At 39.5% G+C, this 23,997-nt stretch overlaps 1 protein-coding gene across 2 annotated transcripts in view; it reads right to left on the bottom strand.

The window, feature by feature from the left end:
* IGF2BP2 (insulin like growth factor 2 mRNA binding protein 2) overlaps window positions 1-23,997 on the bottom strand; it is a 157,614-nt gene that overhangs the window by 31,871 nt on the left and 101,746 nt on the right. For both annotated transcript variants that reach the window (XM_049628424.1, XM_049628425.1), the window contains exons 3-7: window positions 10,648-10,696; window positions 9,495-9,546; window positions 5,898-5,961; window positions 3,617-3,889; window positions 1,660-1,794 (exon numbers count right to left, since the gene is read on the bottom strand). In XM_049628424.1, the coding sequence (XP_049484381.1) occupies window positions 1,660-1,794; window positions 3,617-3,889; window positions 5,898-5,961; window positions 9,495-9,546; window positions 10,648-10,696 (573 nt within the window). The remainder of the gene's footprint in view (window positions 1-1,659; window positions 1,795-3,616; window positions 3,890-5,897; window positions 5,962-9,494; window positions 9,547-10,647; window positions 10,697-23,997) is intronic.

Raw genomic sequence — 23,997 nt, 5'->3', positions numbered from 1 at the left:
TGGCTGAAGTCGGACGCTTAACCGACTGCGCCACCCAGGCGCCCCTACTCTCACACTTCTTGTGGCTGTACTTAATTACCTATAACTATCCATTTAGCAAATGGACTCTCCCACTGGACTGTAAGGTCCATGAAAGCAAGAACTGGGTCTTGCTTATGGTTACAGCCTCATCTCCGGGCACAGGGCTTACCACACTGTGGCACTCAAAAACATTAATTTCAAAGATGTTCCAACTCTATGTCGGCTCTACACAAAAACTTAAAAATCAATTTATAACTCAGTCTTTTTGATTAATTAGAATATTCTAAGTTGCTTGTACAGAGGTTGAGGGACCAAAAAGGGTGCTATTTTTAAAAGTTTTCAATACCCTGGTTGAGGGAGGGGCTTATTCAAATTAAGCCATGGTATCTGGGGGGTTTCGAAAGCCCCAGAGTAAATAATTCATAAGTAATAATTCCTATGTTAGAGTCCCTTATGAAATCCGAGAAGAGATTTGCAATGTTTTCCTGTTTTCCTTTTAAGGACTACTTCCATCTTCTTGGTTTTAAAACACTCTTATTTGAGATTACTGTATTTGCTAAATTAATTTTATATTTGATTCATCCCTCACTGCTTCTCTGTCAAACTACCCATAAATGGATTTTTGCCAAAATGACAGAACTTTTTTCGTTATGCTGTCTATTCCATTAACATTAATTCATTTACAATACAAAGTCAACGGGTTTAGTAAGAACCATACCTGCCATTCAGATTGGTATGACACTCAGAAATCCTAAGAAGTATTTTGTAAAAAACGGAAAAGGAAGGAAGTAGATGGAAGAAGAGTAGTTACTTGGATACCAGTTTCTATTACTTAAGGAAAATTTACACGAGTGCAACATGGTGGTAAAAACGTTTTCCGGAACAGTAACTGATGGGTTTTGATGACAAGGTACATTCCATACATACCTGCACGGTCCAGTATGACAGCCATTAGCCATGAATGTGACTATTTAATTTGAATGAATTAAAATAAGTATTCAGCTTTTCCATTGCACTAGCCACATTTCAAACACTCAGTAGCAACATGCAGCTACGGCTATCACACTGAACAGTGCAAATATACAGCATTTCTGTCACTGCACAACATTAGCACGCATCTATATGTTTCTACAAACAGATGTTAGTAATGGGTGATGGAAGCTTCAGGTCACCAAAAGAAACATGTAAGTGGAGAAACAGCCATATTATAAACATAAAACATCTATTTCCTACTGTATCCTTCTTGGGAACAAATTTCTTTTTTTTTTTTTTTAACGTTTTTATTTATTTTTGAGACAGAGACAGAGAGAGAGAGAGAGAGAGAGCATGAACAGGGGAGGGTCAGAGAAAGAGGGAGACACAGAATCTGAAACAGGCTCCAGGCTCTGAGCTGTCAGCACAGAGCCCGACGCGGGGCTCGAACCCACGGACCGCGAGATCGTGACCTGAGCTGAAGTCGGCCGCTTAACCGACTGAGCCACCCAGGCGCCCCGGGAACAAATTTCTTAAAAATAATCTGTCCTCTGGTCCCTTTACTAAATAACAGAATTACAGCTTTTAAAAAATTTCTTGTCTTAAAAGGCTGAGAACTTACTCTTATTCTCTGTTAAGTGATCTGGGCATTACATGCAAACTTACAATTTGGTCTCATCAGCCTCTTTCTGCATGATTTCAAGAATCATGCGGCAGGCTTCAGAGGTCCCCTCTGGGGTGGCATGGATGGTCACGGGCTTCTCTGCAGCCCCAGAGTTCTCCTTTCTATGGATGTCTACCCTGTAGGGAAAGAATCAGAAGCCATAATACAATGTCATCTGGGACAGGATCCTAGTCTTGAGAAAGCGTCGCACGGGCCAACGTACAGCAAAAGGACAGAGACCATGAAGTGTCATTAGCACGTTTGCAACCAATGCCATTCTTCAATAAGGTGGCAAGCAGTGCAGGAGGTCTTGTGCCAAACTTGAATACTTTGCAGTTTCATTTAGAAGGGAGTATTCCTTGCAGGAGTGCTGTGGGACAAAGGCACTGAGCCCAGTTGGTAATGAAGCCAGTTTGGTAAATGAAGTATTTTGTGTAGTCTTTCAAATGATCATAGAAGCAAAGGGTAAAGGGAGTAGGGTAACGCTGCATGCTGGCATGGTGCCAGTCTCTGCACTGATTGTAGCTTTTAAAAGCCACATGTTAATCCAAATCCAAACACCAAATTCAAGCAAGCTTTGTATATTTGAGTGTGGATTAAAAACAGAGGCATGCCCTCTCTCTGCCTAAGTTTTTGGTTTCCTTGCCCCTGGCAGCCTGCCTTCTTCCAGGCTCTTAAAACTAATGACTCAAAAGCTTGATGACTTTATCAGACTCCGTGGGGTTGTTGTGGCCCTACTTGTTTTTGTTGACTCTGAAAATCACATAATTGATCATATCCCTTCTTATTTTGGCTGTTAGAAAGCCCAGATCCAAGTCTTTGACCTACGTGTAAAAAAAATGGGCACATACTTTGAGAACTAACGTGTTACACTTCTACTTAAACTTTTTGCACTTTTGAAGCCACTTTAAGAAATTTTTGGAACAAAAAGACATACAACTAAAAATTACTTTTGCAGTGAAGCAAACTTGCAGGGGAAGAAAGGGCTGAATTTAAAATAAATGGAACAGCAGACAGTACTTCTTTCTACTAGGTCATCATTTCACTGCTATGATCATGAACTTGAGACTCATACCTGTAAGTGTCCATTAGTTGGCAGTAACTCAGACACTTTGAAGAAAACAGTGTTTTTTCTCTTTCGGGTTACAAGATACTCATTGAATGACATGAATAAAGTGCACTAGGCCGTGTAAGGAACTCATGTTCGCCAGTAACTTGGTGTTTTGCAATTTAAATGCTTTCATAGCAATTATTTCATTCAATCTGCCTGGCTGTCCTAATTCTAACAATAATCCTGGCTTACAGAACAAGACATTAATGCTCGGAGAAGTTAATTTTTTCCCCAAGATTATACATTTAGTGGTAAATCTTGAACAGGGGTCTTTGCATCCTGTACTTTGTTACATCAGGCTGTGTTCTTAAGAATATACAAAAACCAACAAACCACTACAACTCCTACTACCAGTTCCATCTCCTTAGATGACTAAACAGAGGCTAATATACTTCATTTCTCACTCAATACAGCAGACTCGCTTACTCCTTTTATGTAGCTATTTATGGGATCACCTAAGTGATCTCAAAGAATGACTACCATCCAGGGCTCCAACTCAAGAGAGGATGTAAGAACTAAGGTAACTGCTTTCTGGGATCCCACAGAGTTCAGCCCCATACCTCTGCTGTTTTAGAAAGTGATATATTCACAAGCACTAGTAAGCTTATGAGAATAATTCTCTGCCGCTTTAAGAACCTTTAGTAATTCAGGGTATGACCTTTAGGCTATTGGCATGAAAGCACGTGAAGTCCCCAGCTTTGTTAGTCTGTTAGTAGTTCTGAGAAGCCACCATCCCATTTAGCACAGCCCCCCTGCTGATGCAAGCGATAGCCACCTAGGATGATTGGGGCCCACCAGCACTCAGGGGCCTGTCAGAAGGAAGCAAAGGAAGCCCCGGAGGCACGTACCGGGACTGGGTCTGCTTAGTGATGTTCTTTATGGTCAAGCCCTCCTTTCCGATGATGGCACCAACAAACTGGGTGGGGACCAGGATCCGCAGCGGGAAATCAATCTGTCTGGCCTGAGAAGAGCCCCCAGGGGCGTGGCCTTGCTCCCGGGAAGAGTGGTCCCCACGCTGGGCTCGCTGTGGGGGCGAAGGGGAGCTCACCTCTTCATCCGGGATGTAGGAAATCTTGAAGGAGTAGTTCTCAAACTGATGCCCGCTTAGCTTCTCGATGGCTCTGAAACGCAGCAGCAGCAAGTGAGCCTTGTTAGACCCTGACGTCAAAGAAGACCCTCAGGCCAGTGGACGGGGTCAATCAGTCTGCTTTCCTAGTTGCCTACCTGAGCAGCACTACCCCTTGAGGAGAGCCTGGTGAGCAAGGCAGGTGCCTGCTTTGCTCCCTCAGAGCTGATGGTTAACAGTTAAATTATCACAAAATATAGGCCTGGTCAGACTTGATACACAACTATGCATTCTGCTTTTTTTCCACTGCCTGAGGCTGTATCCTCCTCATCAAAAACTCTTTGTAAATACTAGTATAAAATTATGAATCACTTTTTTTCTCAGCTTGATCATAATACATATTTATCATTGAAAATTCAGAAATGGTTAAGTACAGATTAGAAAAAAATCTTAGTCCATCCTGTATCTTTATTTTCTTAAATATAATTATCATTTATAAACATGGATTAATATTACATATACTATTTTCTAATCTTAAAAAAGAGTTAGCACTCTAAACATTTTCCAAGTCACTAAATGTCCTGCAATTTAATTTTTACTGGCTGTTTAACACTATTGATTTATCATAGTTTTTGCAACTCATTCCCTATCGTTAGATATATATCTATATCCAATCTTTTATTATGTCATAATAAAAATTTTTATTTATCTATTATTAAGTGTCGTGGGCATTTTTGCAACTACAGCTGCACACAGGACAAATTCCTAGTGGAATTGCTGGGTCAGAAAGAATGCAGAATTCCAATATTATTAAGTACCCCTCAGTGTGCTTCTGTAAAGGTTTCAACACTTACTATCCCATAGCAGTTAAGACAGCATTTGTTTCTTGAGTCTTCAAAACTGGAGTATTATTTAAAATTATTTATCAATTTGATAGGGAATAAATGATATCCCACTATTGAATTTTTAAAATTATATAGGAAGTAGAACATTTTTTTCATAAGCTTTCTGGCAATATGTGAAAACAACAATGCTATTCTACTATATTAATGTTTAGTGTTTGTGAATTTATTACAAAGCAGCACCTTTGAATTCAATAAAAGCAACAAAGTAATATCACCTATGGGAGGTCCTACCTAAGTGGCAGCTGGATACAAACTCTAAAGGTGAGTTCCTGGCATATATCTTGCTTATATGTGTGTGGCTAAAGTCAACAGCAAATGATCTATTGCCTTTTTCAATGCAAAATTAACTTTTTAAAGACTAGTGGTATGAGGATGGGTTAAATATGTCTTCATGTGTGCTGAAACCTTGAAAAATAAATAAAACTATAATTCTGGGATGTAGAACCAAGGTTATGCCATATGCATGAAACATGTGTGACCATAACTGTAGTTACAATGACCTGACAGGCATTTCATTTTAAGGACCTCCTACAAAAAGGAACGTGTTTTCTTGTAGTTGTTTTAAAAACTCAATCCCATGCCCATTAATTGCCAACCTCAAAATTAACCATCATTGAAACAAGGTACTCATGCATGGGGACTAGGAAGTAAATGGAGGTTAGGAATGAGAACCCAAGCCAGGTGATCTTTGACTAACCACTCCCAGACAATTCCCCCTGTTGCTGATGTCATGGGGACGGGTCCCCTTTTTAATATTACACAGAGGAAAAATGGGTGTTTCATGATCTCTTCACCAAGTGTGGACAGAAATAGGCGTGTGCTTCTTCCTCATAGTGCATGGAGGAAGCTCCAGGTAAAAGCTCTGTGGTCAACAGGGACCAGGGACAGAATGTCACAGAGCTGGTGCCTCTATTCGTGACCATGTCCAGACACAGGTCCCACCTCAGTTTTGATGCCAAGGCTCAACATTTTTCACGATAAAGTCTCTGTACAACCAACAAACAGCCATCCCATTATAAATGCCCTAAGCTCCACTGACTTGTCAAAGGCATGCACAGATGCCCTGAGGCTCCTCAGGCAGGTCAAAGGTAGGCATCTTTTTGGAATTCAAAGACAACCCTCCAAAAATTTAAAAGGAAAGAAGCCAAATCCACTTACATTTTTGCTTCTTCTCTTGTTGCATATGTGACGTTGACAACAGCAGTTTCTGTGTCTGTGTTGACTAGGAAAGAAGCAAAAACTATACTGTCATAGAAAAAAAAAGCTGTCACCCTCTGGCTTAATGTAAACAGACTAACTTTAGAGAAGAATGCACAAAAAACTCATCACCCTAACTCCACAATATCTGAATCTCTATCTTTATTCATGTGCATTCATAAATAGTAATCAATTGTATATACATATCTGTAATCAACTGTATATACAGCTCAAAGCTGTATTTTTACTTATAATACCACTGCATGTGCATATGTATATGCTCATTATGTTTGTATTTTCCATTTCTAATGTCTACACAAAATTTTAGTAATTGTGCCATGATTTTTGACAAGCCATTCCTCAATTGTTGACAAATGAGTTATTCCCAATATTTGCTATTCTAAGTCGTGTTGCTAAAAATCAGCTTTACTGCAAATATCATTTGAATTGTGTTCTCTTCTGAATTACTCTTTTAGGCTAAATCATGAAGAAAAATAACTGGGTAATGGAACATAATGCTTCTTAATGCATATTTTTAGATTACTTTCCTAAAAGTTTATGTCAATTTATTGTACCACCATCAAGGTAGAAGTCTGTTATGTTTGCATTTATCTTTAAATAACTGGATATACATATAAAATAAGAAAGTATTTTAATTCTTCATTTATTCCTAAAGTAGAATTATTAATATTTTTGTTTCCCTTTGACCGAGCTCCATGACTCTGAGTTAAATTAGTAACTGTATAATAAATAAAGAAAAGTTGCAAGTCATTTGGTTGAAGGAGAGAACACAAACTCTAAGAGTGGCTAATATTAAACTCTTGTGAGCTGGCTTATCTTGGTTCATAATTGCCTCTTCTTCCAAAATCAGAAGTTAAAAATAAATTCAGAAGTCAAGATAAAACTTTCTCAATCTAAGCCAGTAAACTTAAACCAAAAATTCTGTTTTTCCCCCAAAACAAGTAGCTATGACTAAGTCAGATCCTCCCTTTAAAAAACACTTAAGCTATGGGGCACCTGAGTGGCTCAATTGGTTAAGTGTCTGACTCTGGCTCAGGTCATGATCCCAACATTCACAAGTTCAAGCCCTGCATTGGGCTCTGTGCTGACAGCTCAGAGCCTGGAGCCTGTTTCAGAATCTGTGTCTCCCTCTCTCTCTGACCCTTCCCTGCTCTCTCTCTCTCTCTCTCAAAAATAAATACTAAAATTTTTTTAAAAAAATATTTAAGCTCCTGGGAGACTTGGAGTTAACCATATTAAGTTAATGATAGAGTTAATTCAAGAAAACCATGATAAAGCTGCTTTCCAAAGTAATAATAAAACCTTGTAGTATAGGGATTCCTAATTTGGATCCATGTTAGAGCTTCAGAAATTTTATAACCTCACACCACCACCACCACCACCATCACGAACACCTCCTCCTCCCCCCACCTCCACCACAACCAAAGATTCAAATGTGTGGATGGATGTATGAATTTTTCTGGTTTATAATCTCCATAAGACTCTCAAAGAGGTTAAAGACCACAGTCAAAAATATTGTTTATTCAGTAACTTCAAAACAGCTGCAACCTTCAAAGGGAAGGGATGCACAGTCTTCAGGAAAGAGGTGATATTGAGATTTACACGTCATAAATGCTGAGCCCAGCCCGGCTCTGCCCAGGAGTGTTCTTGCTGCCTCTAATTCACACTTACCCAGAGAAGTTCTCACAGTGCAAAACAGGGGATGAGTAGCCCACAACCGTCCTCTCTCAGTGCTGACACACAGAATGTACCAGAGGGTTCCTATTTGCTGCTTTCTAGTGCTCCAGATGAGGCTGTCGACTCCCAGAAAGGGAGAAAGGGATGGCTTTGAACCTCCTGAATAAATCTATCCACTAGGATTCTCAGATTCTCAGATTTTGTTCTCACTTCTTAGTCATATTCTGTTATTCAAAGACCTTTGTCTTCAGGAAATCAGACAGTTCTGTGATTCTGGAAAGAACTGAGCTCCATTCGAATAATTTATTTCGCTGGACATAAAAGCTCTAAAAAGTTTCTTAAAACTCTACTGAAAATATTTTCCTGCTGAATCAGGAATCACCTATGAAACAAAACAAAACAAAAGCCCAACACTTCTATCCTGTAGTTGTGAGGCGGCTGGAAACTGGATGGTCTCCAGGGCACAGGTGCACTAGGAGCTGTCACTGCCCCAGGGACCTGCAGTATTTCCTCCTTGCATGGCAGTGTCCTGAATTTATAAGATTGTCTTAGCTAGTAACTTTTACAGGCTCATGTCTGTGAGGCCATCTTGCCTACTACATCCAATCCTTATTAGAATGTCTTCTTCTCCATGTTGAGGGAAATAACAAGAACTGAGAAACAGAATCCTTGTAAATCATGTCTTCTTTCTGAGCTCTTTCCCTTCACCTTTGGGCATGGGCAGTCAGCAGCATGAAATTGAATAATAATATTTTTAATATTCATGGACTGGAGAACAGCTGAATAATTACTACTTTAAAATGATTACTTTAATTATACTGGCAGATAGAACAGATTGCATATCAGACAATTGGTTCTCTGTGATTATTCATTCCCAAGTGAATCCTAACAATCCCTTGAGATTATATAGGACTCTGTTGCCTACAAATTTTTATACAGGTTCACTTTGGATGCCACAACTACTCAGCGATATAGAAGGGATAGAATTTATTCTCCCCATTTTATACATGTGGAAACTGAGTCAGTGAGGGTTAAGTGACTTTTCCCAGGGCTTCACAGTCAGTAAATAACTGCATTCACATTCTGCTTTTTAGGCCAAAAGAAAAAAATCTTTATCACATGTTACTGCTTGCCACATCAGGAGCTTGGAATCTACTTTTCGGGGACTCTTAAAGAGCTATGTGAGGTATCAATTTCTTTAAAAAGATAAACTTTTTAAAGAAAAACTTTTTACTGTTTAAAATCATAGCATTTCATGTTTTAGATGATATAAGCGAGAGCAGCAGAAAGAAGGGTATATATTTTCTGTGGATGTCCAACACTGATGTCCTAAGCCTGTGGCTCTCAAACTTGAGTACACACAAAAATCAGTTGGGGGTGCTTGTTTAAAATACAGATTCATCAACTCTTGCCCCAAAGAGTCTTACTTTGTCAGTTTATGGTGAACCCCAGGAATGTGCATTTTCATAAGCACTGTGGGATATTCTGGTATAGGAGTCCTACTCCTTGAGAAACACTCAGTCTAAGACACTAGTGATCTGTTGTTCTTAGCCAGGAAAAGGAAAACTGTGACAGCATAAATTCAATTACTTCCAAGTGAATTAAGCTTACCCCAGCCTGACAGTGTTTGAGAGCACATTAACAGAATATATATATACTTTATATATAAACCAAACCTGAAAGTCATATTCTTTGAAACAATAAATTATATAGATATGGATAAAAAGATCTGAATATCTCTAACAGAGAAAGCTTGTTTCAAAAGAATTTGAATTTACTATTTGTCTTTGGAGTTGACCCAGCCTATAACAGATAACAATCCCACTCAAAATTCAATAGGCTAATTTGCTCACTTAATACCTTGTTCTACATTCTCCACTGTCCCATACTGAGCCAAAAGTCCATCCAGCACCTGAAAAAGAGAGATCCCATGTCAGAACAGGAAGATAAGATTGTACTCACACACACAAAAATAGTATAGTGATATCTCCCAGCAAATGAACTAAAACAAAACAAGGACAGTTACAGGAATAATCTAATTAAATTGATATTTCAGGTCTTCCATCAAAACAGTTAAAAATGAATAAATATATGGGACTTGCACTTGGTTATTAGCTCTCAAGTAATCTGTCCACTAAGGTGACACAGCAGAATTTCAGAGTCTTACTGTTAATAACCACATCCATCGTGATGGTTGGGGCACAATGCTTTAGGACAAGCAGAATAAAGGACAAGGTTTACTTGTCCTTCTTACAAGTTTTAACCATTCTTCCTTCTGTTTTTCTCTAGGGATCTCCTTATTTTACAAAGCAGTGGGATATATATTTTTTTTTACTTTGAAATTTTCCATAATAAAGGATTTTTTTAAGTAATAAAAATGTCAGACAAAACATTCTATTTCCTTTAAGGCTGTTTTGATTTTGTTTGGGTTGGAAATAAACATTGGGGCAGTTTGTTTTTAAATAATGCAATGAGGCCACTCCTCACATTCTGTCTTCTTGAATTTTAAGGTAGCAATCTTATAAGAAGTTTTACAACTCTGAAACTGTATCTTCACTATTACTCATAGCAACTCATTCACAATCAACAAAAAACCTACTCAAACTAACAATCTTCTATTTTTATTGGGTTTCCACTGATCTTATTTTTCCAAAATCAGAATTTGGAAAGGTAAAAAGTCTTTTACAAAATCATGACCGAAAAATCACAAACCAGGTATACATTTTGTTTCATAGTTTGTCAGTGCTTGGTGCCTGAGAAGACAGAACAGGAGGGCTCAAAGCACACATCTTGCACAACAAAAAAGACGAGCACAACCCTAAAGTTGTGACAGATCACGTACATTAGGATACTGAAAAAGGAGACAGAGCACGCAGGAGCTTTGTGGAGAGGTATGAGGACCTCTAATTCCCCAGGGAACTCACAGAGGGAGAGCGGTTTTGCTGACCTATTAAAAAGGAAGATGAGGATGGAGGGCAGGAAGACGGTAAACACACAGGTGACACTGGCTTACCTCCCACTGCAGGTGAGGAGGGATGTTTCGGATCTGAATTTTCCTGCTCCTGTAAAAATGACAGCTCAGACTATAACACTTTCTCTAGGACACAGACTTCAGCAAATAACAAAATGTCTCAAGACCATAGCTTGAGTTCACTTTCTCACTGTTTACTGAGGCATCGGCAAGAGATTCCAGCTGTGACTCATGAGCATCATGTTTTAAGGTTTTCAATTACTTTGGGGAAAAAAAGAATAAACCCAACAAGAGTGAATACGCTAAGTGAAACAGCTTAAATACAGATGTGCCTTTTCAATTTCTTGCCAAAGCAGTTAGAACCTAAATTACCATACAGATTCTAATTATAGAATTTAGTACCTTCCTCCCCCAAATAGATGGTCCTGCAACTGACCCGACCCCAGTGGGTACTAAGGCTCAAATGTGACAGGTGAGGTCACATAAATAGTGGACTTAAATGAGGTCAGATTTAGTTCACCCTTTACCTAATAATGTAAAACTTCCTTTCGAAAATTACTTTATTCTTTGAATAAGTAATAGAGTAATAATTTAAAAATTAGAACACTATAAAAAGGTGTGCTAGAAAAAGTCTTACTCCCACCCACTCCCTTCCTTTACCAGAAATAAACACTTTTACTTATCACTCGTGTACTCTTCAGTTTCTTTATGCAAATAATAGCAAATGCAAATATAAATTCTTATTTCTCCCCCCCTCTTACAGAAATATTTACATATTCTACAAACTCTCTGCATGATTTTTTCACCTGAACAGTATAATCCTGGAGATCTTCCCATGCTGACAGAGCCTTCATTCTATTTTATATTATCTGGAGGTACCAAAGTGCATTCAACCCATCCCCCTTGGGCCTTCTTTCACCTTTTTAGTCAGAGGATTTTTCTGTTTTTCTGGGACATCCTGCTGGTCTGATAACTAAGTGATTTAGATTGTTTCTTAAGTAAACATTAAAATTACATAGGAAAAGGAAAGAAATGGAAGCATAAGAATTTTTCTATCTTTTAAGAATATGTCAGATCCTAGAAAGAAAACACAAATCAGCATTTAAATAATAGAGAGGTATATTTTAATGGAAGGACTTGACATCTGATTCCCCTAAATATCCATTTTGGGGCATTGTAAGAAAAGGGATGTAATGGCAAAAGTGTACCTGCCATTACTTTTTCTTTTTTTCTGGTGTCAGAGGTACCAAAGAGGAACTACACACAGCCACAAGTTTTTCCATGGCTTTAATCTGGGCAATAGCCCCAGAAAGAAATGCTAACAATTCATGCAGAGAGGAAAAGAAAGAGAGGTACACAGAGGAAACATGAAAACAAACAATCAAGTAAATCAGGGGCTCCGGTTTTCTCATGGTTTTTATTGAATGCAAAGGTGGGGCACTTCTATGTTCTAGATCCTACACAGTACTTCTAATTTTTAAAAAAATGAGAGTGCATTCATGCTTTACCACAGGGCAAGCCAGTCTATGGAACCTCTAATCTGGTATCAGGATAGGAAGGAGGAAGATGAACCAAGAACTAATTTCTACCTCTACGCTATGAAGTCCCTTTCCTGACACTGCCTTTGGCAATAGTTCACAATAAAACTGCTGACACTATCCCATGTAGTGGCTCAACGGAATGCTCCACAGAAGATGTCACAAGTCTATTTACAGAAAAGACATCAGAATTTGCAAGAAATTGAATACTTCTTTTAAATATAATTTATTGTCAAATTGGCTTACATACAAAACCCAGTGTTCATCCCAACAAGTGCCCTCCTTAATGTCCATCACCCATTTCCCCTCTCCCCCACTCCCCTTCAACCCTCAGTTTGTTCTCAGTATTTAAGAATCTCTTATGGTTTGCCTCCCTTCCTCTCTGTAACTATTTTCCCCCCTTCCCCTCCTCCATGGACTTCTGTTAAGTTTCTCAAGATCCACATATGAGTGAAAACGTATATCTGTCTTTCTCTGACTTATTTCACGTAGCATAATACCCTCCAGGTTTCATCCACGTTGCTGCAGATGGCAGGATTTCATTCTTTCTCATTGCCAAGTAGTATTCCATTGTATATATAAATCACATCTTCTTTATCCATTCGTCAGTTGATGGACATTTAGGCTCTTTCCACAATTTGGCTATTGTTGAAAAGTGCTGCTGTAAACACTGGGGTACATATGCCCCTATGCATCAGCACTCCTGTATCCCTTGGGTAAATTCCTAGCAGTGCTATTGCTGGGTCATAGGGTAATTCTACTTTTATTTTTTTGAAGAACCTCCACAGTGTTTTCCAGAGCAGCTGCACCAGTTTGCATTCCCACCAACGGTGCAAGAGTGTTCCCGTTTCTCCACATCCTCGCCAGCATCCATAGTTTCCTAATTTGTTCATTTTAGCCACTCTGACCGGTGTGAGGTGGTATCTCAGTGCGTCTTTGATTTGTATTTCCCTAACGATGAGTGACGTTGTCCATCGTTTCATGTGTTTGTTGGCCATCTGGATGTCTTCTTTGGAAAAGTGTGTCTATTCATGTCTTCTGCCCATTTCTTCACTGGATTATTTGCTTTTCGGGTGTGGAGTTTGGGGAGTTCTTTATAGATTTTGGATGCTAGCCCTTTATCTGATATGTCATTCATAAATATCTTTAAGAAATTGAATATTTCTAAAGAAGACTATTTTTTTTAATCTCCAAATATAAACATCAACTCTAAATACTAACCAAGAATTTACTAGTATATAAGTCTTACTGGAAGAAATTCATGAACACAAAGATTTGAAAAAAGACAACCATAGCATTGTTTGTGACGGCAAAGATGGCAAACAATCTAAATACTGACCAACAGGGAAATGAGTAAATGAATCACAGGACAGCCACAAGATGGAACATTATACACCTTTTAAAAAGAATGAAGTGGGGCGCCTGGGTGGCTCAGTCGGTTGAGCGTCCGACTTCGGCTCAGGTCACGATCTCGCGGTTCGTGAGTTCGAGCCCCGCGTCGGGCTCTGGGCTGATGGCTCAGAGCCTGGAGCCTGCTTCTGATTCTGTGTCTCCCTCTCTCTCTGCCCCTCCCCTGTTCATGCTCTGTCTCTCTCTGTCTCAAAAATAAATAAATGTTAAAAAAATAAATAAATAAAAAGAATGAAGCAGGGGTGCCTGGCTGGCTCAGTCAGTAGAGCATCCAACTCTTGATCTCTGGGTCTTGAGTTCAAGCCTCATGTTGGGTGTACAGATTACTTAAAAAAAAAAATGGGGTCGACATATAGGCACGGTCATAAGGAACCATCCACTGCATGCCGTTGTAAGAAAAGAGCTAATTATAGATTAGGAAGATCTTGTTTTTTTTTTAATGTTTTTAATGTTTATTTTTGAGAGACAGTGTAAGCAGGGGAGGGGCAGAGAGAGAGGGGACAGAGGATCTGAAGTAGGTTCTGTGCTAACAGCAGAGAGCCTGATGTGGGGCTCAAACTCACGAACCTGTGAGATCATTATGTGAGCTGAAGTTGGGCGCTTAACTGGCTGAACCACCCAGGTGCCCAAGGCAGATCATGTTTTTTAAGTGCACAAAACATACAACATGCTATTAAATGTGTGTGCTTGTAAACGCATAAAAAAAGGAAGGTACAGGCAGTTGGTGAAAGGGGACATATACTTTTAATTTTAGCTACTTCTGTCATTTGTTTTAAAAAACGAGAATGTACTCATGCCTTACTTGCTTTAAAAAATTAACAATTAAAACTCCTACTAAGTCTGCTTTAATGAATATACAAGATTTATTTTTGAAAAGTATACTAGAACCTACTAAATTAAAAAAAAGAAAGAACAAAAACCAAACACCTCACTTTTTCCATAACTAGGTTAGGTATTCTTGAAATCGTATTTAACAGAATACTAATTTATTTAGCAAACTCTGTTCCTAATGTATAAGCCATCAAACTCTGTCTGATCCAGATTACTGCAAATCCTAACTAACTGGGTCTGAAACAATAATGTTTCCCTGTAATGCCTCATGTAAAGAATGCACATCAGGCAATCAGTTCAGGAACTGGAATGTTCATTAATCACGATTCCAGGAGAAATAATCCCTAAAAAAGCTAGTGTGTGGCATCTCTAATCTTAGGTCTCGATGGAAAGAAAGAAAAAGAACTGAGAACTGAAAAAGGAACTGGAGATCACTATAGGAGAACCAATTACACTGATCCTTAGGTAACTGGGAAGATTATCCTGAGCTATTATCTTTCAGGATCAGGAGTGGGCAGGACCTGTGAGTTCTGCTAACTTCCACAGCGTGATCTGGATGCTATGCCTCCTACTCAGGGGCCAGGGATGCTTGTCCCCTTCAGCCCCCAGGGAGGGACTTCCACATGTCCTTCAAACCCCACTCACATGTGCAGAGGCTTCCAGGGCGTCTCCAGGCAGAACTGTCTCCTCTGCACTCTTCAGCTTTTATAACAGCTCACTCTCTGCTGTAATTATTTTTCTGCTGGGGCTGTCATGTTCCCCCACCAACCTTCTGCTTGATGGTAATTTCCTCAAGGACAAGCTCTTTATTTACTAGTCTTCTGTCCAGCACAGGGCCAAGTGTCTAGTGTAAAAGCAGAACATGGCACCCCAGGGCTGGGAAAAGCACTCCTAATGCTGGCTGTAGCATGCCTATGATGTGGATCCCCCTGACCCCACCCCGGAAGGCCAACTGTTTATTTCTCCTGTGCCAGGTAGTCAAGAGAAGAGGGAATGGTTCTTTACCCTCTTTCCCTTTTGAAATCCATAAAAGTATGCCCTGCTTAAAGAAGCCAAACATACACAATAACTCAGGAAAATTATTGGTTTTAAGAAAATAATTTTGTTTATTAAAAAAAAAGGAATAATCTCACAGTTCCTTTATTTTAAAAAAGAAATCAACCTTCCCTAAACACACATAATGATGTTTCTCATCTTCACTGCCCAGAAGCATTACAGCAGCTTCCTAGCTGGCCTGTCTTCCAGTACTGCACTCCTTCCTCTCCCAGCCAGCCCTCCTGGGCTGCCAGTGACTGACTGACTTTTTCTTTTTCTTTTTTTATTTATTTTTGAGAGACAGAGAAAGAGTGAGTAGGGGAGGAGCAGAGAGACAGGAAGAGAGAGAGAATCCCAAGCAGGCTCCACGCCATCAACACAGAGCCCGAGTGGGGCTCGAGCTCACAAACCACTAGATCATGACCTGAGCTGAAATCAAGAGTCAGATGCTTAACCGACTGAGCCACCCAGGTGTCCCTGTCAGTGACTTTCTAAAGCACAAATATGACTGGTTACTCTTGCCGTTTTTGACTCCCTGTCACCACATCCAAATTCCCTTTCACGACCCAGTTACTGTCTCCTTCCCCATCTCTTTATGTTGCCAAACTGCCCAAACTTTATGCATTTCTCCCTTCATCAAAAGTAGTATGTTACACCGGCAGTTTATATGCATGCTTTTGACGCCTTCAGTCTACCTTAAAAACAGGACTAAAGAATTTGTCTATTCTAGATATCTCAGTAAGTGGAATCATACAGTATTTGTCCTCTTGAGTTTGGCTTATGACAGTTCACATAATGTTTTCAAGGTTCATCCATGTTGTAGCACGTATCAAAACTGTATTCTATGCACTGCTTTTTATTTTTATTTATTTATTTATTTTTTTGAGACAGAGAGAGACAGAGAATGAATGGGGGAGGGTCAGAGATAGAGGGAGACACAGAATCGGAAGCAGGCTCCAGGCTCTGAGCCATCAGCCCAGAGCCCAACGCGGGGCTCGAACTCACGGACCGCGAGATCGTGACCTGAGCTGAAGTCGGACACTCAACCGACTGAGCCACCCAGGCGCCCCAATGCACTGCTTTTTAAAGTTAATCTGTTAGTGTGGCCGCTTCAGCAATACATACACTAAAGTTAATCTGTTAGGGTCTGTTTTGTTTTGTTTTGTTTTTTGAGAGGGAGGGAGGGGGAGAGAGAGAGAGAGACAGAGAGAGGAGACAAGCAGGGCAAGGGCAGAAGGAAAGAGAGAATTTTAAACAGGCTCCATGCCCAGTGCGGAGCCTGAAGCAGGACTCGATCTCATGACCATGAGATCATGATCTGAGCCTAAGTCAAGAGTCAGCCACTCAACCGACTGAGCTACCCAGGTGCCCCATCTGTTAAGGTCTTCTATTTATTTCCTTTTAACTTTTTTTTCACATGAAGGAATGTTTTGGATTTTTACCAATTTTAAGACAATCCACCCAGACTTTTATACTGGCTAAGTTAATTAGATCTAGATCAGTGGGTTGGGGGAAGAGGGAACAGATAGTTAGTATTTACTGGTACAGAGTTCCTGCTTGGGATGATGAAAAAGTTCTGAAAATAGTGGCGATGGTTGTACAACACCACCATCAGTGTTCTTAATGCTGCTGAACTGTACACTTAAAAATGGCTAAAAGAGCAAATTTTGTTATGTATGTTTTACCACCGTAAAAAAAGTACTATACAAAAAAAGAGCAATGCAAAGGAAACAATATGAAATCTTCTAGGGGACAACTAGCCTGGACTCTTCAAAATGTCAATGTCATAAAAAATCCAAACATTGCTCTAGATTAAAAGAGAATAAAGAGATCCAAAAACCAAGGGGGACAAGGGAACAAGAGTAAAGAGGGCAGTAAGGAGCACGGTTTTGACTTTTTTCTTTTTCATTTTAATGAAAAGCAGAGCAAGACCCATAGTCAAGCAGAGGGTACTCTTTAATGTAGACAAACAGGGTCTTCCCTAGTGGCTTTGGGATTTAGGAATTTAGAATTTCCCACTCTCATAATTCAAGCAAGCACTTAGGATGAGAAAAGGAAACAAGCTCGGCCTCCATACTACCAGGAAAGGGGTAATACAGCCCTCCAGCCATCTTGGGGATGGACTGGGGAACTTGGCTACTCTAATTCTATATTCTGGTTAATCAGTGATTGCAGTATACACGTACAGACTATAAAATCTTAACTACAAAACAAAATACACTTAACCCCAGCTCATCTAATTCTAACCGACCTGGTTGATGGTATATAGAGCTTTTCAACATCTAAGTGCCTCAGAATACTTTTTATAAATGTTATTATCTTTGTAGTGTAGATGCCCAGAGGAAATAGAAAGTTCCAACTTGAGTGAATTTCAGATAAACTAGATGTCCAGTGTTATAAATTTCAATAGCCTGGCAGAAATTATTTTGTGTGGTAGAATTTGTAGCTTAAAAATAAGTGGCCAAGCATTTGGGAAATACAATCATATTTAATTGTCATGGAATTTCTGTGATTATGAAGAACCATTTTACCTATATTTGGGGGGTAAAAAAAGTTTAACCATTTTACCTATATTGGGGGTAAAACACATGCTTGCATGTGCAGAGGATAATGGTATATGGTAATGAGCCACAAGTCTGATCAGCCACCTTGGGAACTCTAACCCAAGCCTTAACCATGATGGGGACTTGAGTGGAGAACAAAGTTAACACAAATGTGAGAACCCAGTTTATAAGATCTCAGGTTCCATTTGAAAATTAGGTCATCTAGGGACTAGAGAATCCCCAGGTAAACTGTGGACAAAAGAGGCAACATAGAAAGTAGAGTCCTATGAAAGAGTTCTGTGGGGTTCAATGAAGAATTCTACCTAACTAGGTCCCATCTGTTTCCATAGCCATTCTGGGTGCCATCAGATGACACACAGTCCTCACCTTGGAGGGAAATTAGAGCACCATGGATTACCTATGGAGTGGCAAGTATGCTAACCAACTCCAAGGACTGTGCGAGAGCTAAGACTAAACCCACCATGATTCTCCTGTTGCCCTCCCCCAGCATATAGTGCTATAGTCAGTATAGTGCTGTATCCCATGCACTCCTTAGTATGTGTTTAAACCTTAAACTCAGAACTTCTGGACAGTCTGTACAAGGGATATTCTGTGCTAAACTGAACTACAACCTAGGGCTGCTCAGGGAAGCAAATGAATCACCAGAGATAGCCAAGTCCAATCCTCTACCCAACTGTCACTTAAATCCCCCTCTTTGTCTCTGTCTTTGTCTGTCTGTCTGTCTCTCTCTCTCTCTCTCTCTCTCTCACACACACACACACACACACACAGGCAGGGGACAGGGAATGATTAAAAAGTCAATTAAACAAATTGTTTAGTCACTTTGTTACAAAATTATTAAGAACAATTGCCTTTGCCTCTATGGGATCTAAAATAAATGTATTATAATAGTTATCAGAAAACGATGCTTTCAATATATAAACTGCTAAAAAGTGAAAAAAAAAAGTTTAGGGATTTTTTAGGAAGAAAAATTATGTGATCAAAGTCTTTGTGAATATTAACAGTGTTATGGGCCAAATCATAAAAAGATTAAATCAGGTATTATTGTGGTGACCTACTACAAAGGGTTTTGAGCCAGAAGAACTGCAGTTATAAAGCTGACAACTTCCTTTCCTCTATAAACTCAAGTCCACAAAACCATAAATCCCCAAGCGGCCCCAACATACTCATGCTTCCTGACATTCAGAGGCAGGAGCTCATGAAAAGTCCACTGTCTGAACAGGACAAAAGTCAGTGAATATGGTAAGCAGTAGCCCAAGACTTTGTAACTCACTTAATCTCCTACACCCTCCTAACCAGTCTACTAGCTTATAGAAAGGCCTTGACTTTTTAAGAAGTTGCTAACACAATTCCAGATTTCCCTTTTGAGGAAAACACTGGGGATTCTTACTTGTTGCTGAAACAGGGAGAAGGGGAAAGAGAAGAGTGAATGGGATGATTTATGATGATTAGATGTTCATGAGAAGACTGGCCAGACTGCTATTCCTGGGCAAGATGGTGAAGTAATTCCCCTACTTGGAAGGGGTACAGTGAGTGTAATTTGCATTAAAAGATCATTAAGTTTCATTTCAATTGCAGGATTCTACAAATGCTCTGGAAATTGTAAGGTTAAAATAATCTCCTGTTAAAAGGAATCAGTATGGGGGACCTGGCTGGCTCCATCAGTCAGTGGAACATGCAACTCTTGATCTTGAGGTTGTGGGTTTGTGCCCCATGTCGGGTGTACAGATTACTTAAAAATCAAATCTTAAAAAAAAAAAAAAAAAGGAATCAGCAGGATTTACTATGTACCCTGTAATGACCATATACTGTTCTAGTAAAGCAGACAACCAGATTTCTCAGAAATTCGATATCTTAGCTCTGTAAAAAGGAAGTCAAGGGGTGCCTGGGTGGCCTAGTTGGTTAAGTGTCTGAGACTCTTGGTTTAGGATCAGGTCATGATCTCATGGTTCATGAATTCGAGCCCTGCATCCGGCTATGCACTGACAGCACGGAGTCTGCTTGGGATTCTCTTTCCCTCTCTCTCTGCCCCTCCTGCTTTCTCTCAAAGTAAATAGATAAACTTAAAAAAAAAAAAAAAAAAGAAGTCAATACCTAAAACTTTCTCTTTTTTGATTCATATTCACTTTTTGGCAAAGGGGGTCCTTTTACTGGAATGGTGGCAAAGAGTAGAACAATTTGAACTAAAGAAAGAGAAAAAAATCTAAACAATTATTTGGGGAAAAACTAATATTTTTCTTTGCCAAAAACTTCTTTAGGAAATTAAAATAAAATGAAAACAAAAAAAAAACACAGGAAAATTGTGACCCACTCTTATCAAGGTTTGTGTACAATTTCCTACAGATAATGCCACCTTTCCCATCTACCATCTCCCTCCTTAATTCATTTTGTGACATGACAGAGAAAAAAAAAATAGATTTAGCTCTAGTTTTACCAGAACTTCTCCATGTGATTCACTGAACACTATTTCTTCCTCATACAAGTTATTTTATTTAAGGAAGTCTAATAAAGGTTCAGAGGTACACCGGAAACACTCATCACAGTATTTTCAGCAGGAAGCTATCCTCAAACCACTACTACTTACCTTAATGGATTCTAATAAGTGTCTCATTTAAGCCTTACCACCCCCTACATGAAGTACGCATTGCTATCCCCATTTTTCAGATAAGTAAACTGAGGAGTTGATGAGTGCCCTGTCTACATCTCACAGGTAGGGAGTGATATTTTTGACTTGTGCTCTGCAAGTTTAAATCTTTGTTCCTAAAACATCGCTTTGGAATTGTTGATTCACCAGTAACAAAATTTACACTTTATGTATATGTATGTATATGTGTATGTGTGTGTGTGTATATAACACGTGTATATACACATGTATACACACACACACACACATATACATACACACACACACACACACACACAGAGCAATGAATTTTGGACAAGATATGCCTTTTCAGGCAAATTCTAGGAAAATGGGTTTTAGGATTGGACTTCTATCTAGCCTTTCCCATTCAGTGTCAACCTCGCTATGGACTCTGACCAAAAACACCTCCTCTAGGAAGGGTTATTTTGAAAACTTCACCAAAGCTGCTCACTCTTTGCTCCTCAAAAGAATTTACTTACATACAAATGCCTTTTAGAAAAGGTAACAAAGGCATTACCTAGTAAACTCCTTCACCAGGTCAGCTGACTCCTGGTTGACAGTCAGGGTCTCTTGGCCCATGGCTGGGAGCCATACATACCTCTTTGTAAAGGCCTGAGGGTGGGACTAAGTATAGGAAAGATTTGCCTCATAGTTTTGCTTAGTAACACTGGGCAAATCCAGGGCTGTGCTGAACCTCATGAGGCATGATAAAGCTTGAGAACCCTCTCCCAAATACAGATGGCTGTATGGGGAAAGGCAGAGTGGATCCCAGACAGGGAGACGAGGTCCTCAGAAGGCTAGAACATTTATGTGTGCCAGAGTACAAACATGAATTTGAATTCAGGAAGGTGAGATTTTGAGAGGGTAAGGCTGAGTGTTTGTGAACTAAAACTCTGCACACCAACTTCCAGCTTTTCAAGATCTAAACAGAGTAAGGATTTTCCTTAATATTTTCATTCGGCTGTGATGGAGATTCCAGTTAACAAAACCAAACTGTGTTTCTACAGAAGTGATTAGTTACTCTTTACAAGACCCTCAAACTCATTATCTGTAATTAAGACTAACCAGGGTAAAAACACATATTTACACATCATAATTTGAGCCAAGATAAATGATATACATAAACACGATGCAACACAAGTTATAATCTGAGTATATAAATGTTTGCCTTGTGTGGTGCATGGTAAACACAAAATCATCTTTGTAAAGGCAAAGGGAGCCACATGCTTCGTCACCCACAACTGTGACATCCTTCCAGCAACTCTTCAACCCATTTTCAATAACTGCTTTCGTTAGTTTTCCAAACAGCACACAAATCTGTCCCGCTCCTTCCTTCCTTCCTACCTGGTCCTTTTTCGTTTTTTCTCCCCTCCACAGCCAAAGCAACATCTGGAGCAGAGCAGGTGCTCAGCAATCAGCAAATTCACCAGAAGCATTTGTTGCTGACAGCTGGCTTCTTTTTCCTGGCTCACTCCATCCCATATTCTAACTTCCAACTATAAGAGGAATATGTGCTTACTGAAGACACAGACTGGTCTTCAACCAAGCCACTTGGTTTTTTTTTCCACTCCAGTTTATGCTCATCGACTCAATGCAATAGGCTGCGGACCGAAAAATATAGGACAAGATATTTCCTAACACAGTAGCCACTACATACATTTCCCGTGATTAGATGTAATGACTCACATAGAGGTGGTGTTTTTACCCTCAAGACAAGAAATGCGTCAGCATGCCTTGACTTACCGAAGAAACAGTTTCACAATTAACACAAAAATTCAAGCCAGAAGTTCTGAGTCCTCAAAGTCTGGGAATGAGTGATAAACCAACAACATTTTACTTCTGAAAAGAAGGAATTATTCCCAGCAGTTATAAAAGACTTTGATCATTTCATTATAGTCATGATGATGATTAAGAAAAATTAAATTCATCTCCACTATAGCCCTAAATCCCAATAAGCAGAGAAAGGCAGGAAAGGGTCAGCCAAGTCACATATTCCTCCCTCACAAAGGAATTCCCTCCCCCTGCCTTGCAAAGAAAGTAGGATTCACCATCTCACACAAGAGTAACATCTCACGGGGAGCCTGGGTGGCTCAGTTGGTAAAGTGTCTGCCTCCGGCTCAGGTCATGATCTCATAGTCTGTGAGTTCGAGCTCCACATACGGCTCTCTGCTGTCAGCACAGAGCCTGCTTTGGATCCTCTGTCCCCCCTCTCTCTGCCCCTGCCCTGCTCACACACACTCTCTCTTAAAAATAAACTTAAAAAAAAATATTAAAAAAAAAAAAAAAGAGTAACCTCTCACCTATATTGGGAGATGGGATGGTGTGAGCAATCCAAACCACCCCTACCCAATGTTCTGACAGGAGATTAAATAGAGGACATCTTATCCAATTTTGGAGAACAGGGTAATTTCTAAGATTAAAGTTAAAAGTTTTCCAAAGTCATTTAGCAAACGTTCACTGAACACCTGTTGTATGCCAAGCATTTGTCTTAGGTTCTGCATTATATTAGCAAACAACAACAACCAATATCCTCATGATGCTTAGGTTCTAGAGAGTAAAAAGGAGACAACACTGACCCCAGCAAGCCTTAGGACTCTCAACTTAATTTCAACAAAACAAGAAAGCACTTTAAAGCTGGTGCCTTGATCTAAAACAATTAAGGAAAAAGGCTAATTCTGCTTTTTGCTAACTTAAATTTTTTAGGGTTTAGCTAGAAGTAACCAAGTATTTTTAAGCACCTATTTTTGCACAGTATTCTTCATTGCAGCTGTACCTGCAGTCCCCGTGGCACTGGACCCACTAAAGTTTTCTCTGCTATACAAAAGGATGCTCTGGAGAAGATAAAAAAAGGTCATGGGAAAAGTTTGTATCAAAATTGGGAGAGAAGTAAGAAAACCAACTTTTCACACATGTCAATAAAAAGACAAACACAGTTCACAGGATACAAAGGAAAAAAAAAATCAGTGACCAACTGGTATCTCATAAAGTACTGATGAAAAAAGAAAGGAAAATCACTAGCTCTTAAAATTACATGATTTGAATAGAATGCACTTTGCTTTTTAAATCCTCTAATAGTCAACTTTAACACATATGAATGAGGGGACCCTGGGTAGCTCAGGCGGTTGAGCATCTGACTTCAGCTCAGGTCATGATCTCACAGTCTGTGAGTTCGAGCACTGCATTGGGCTCTGTGCTGACAGCTCAGAGCCTGGAGCCTGCTTCGGATTCTGTGTCTTCCTTTCTCTCTGTCCCTCCCCCATTCATGCTGTCTTTCTCTCTCTCAAAAATATACATTAAAGAAAAAAAGAAAAGAAAATGCAGAGCTTTTTTTTTTTTTTTTTTTAATTTTTTTTTTTTTTTTGACGTTTAT

Source organism: Panthera uncia, chromosome C2, assembly GCF_023721935.1.
Source record: "Panthera uncia isolate 11264 chromosome C2, Puncia_PCG_1.0, whole genome shotgun sequence".
NCBI classification, from domain to species: domain Eukaryota; kingdom Metazoa; phylum Chordata; class Mammalia; order Carnivora; family Felidae; genus Panthera; species Panthera uncia.
This window is presented reverse-complemented; position numbering and strand designations above follow the sequence as displayed.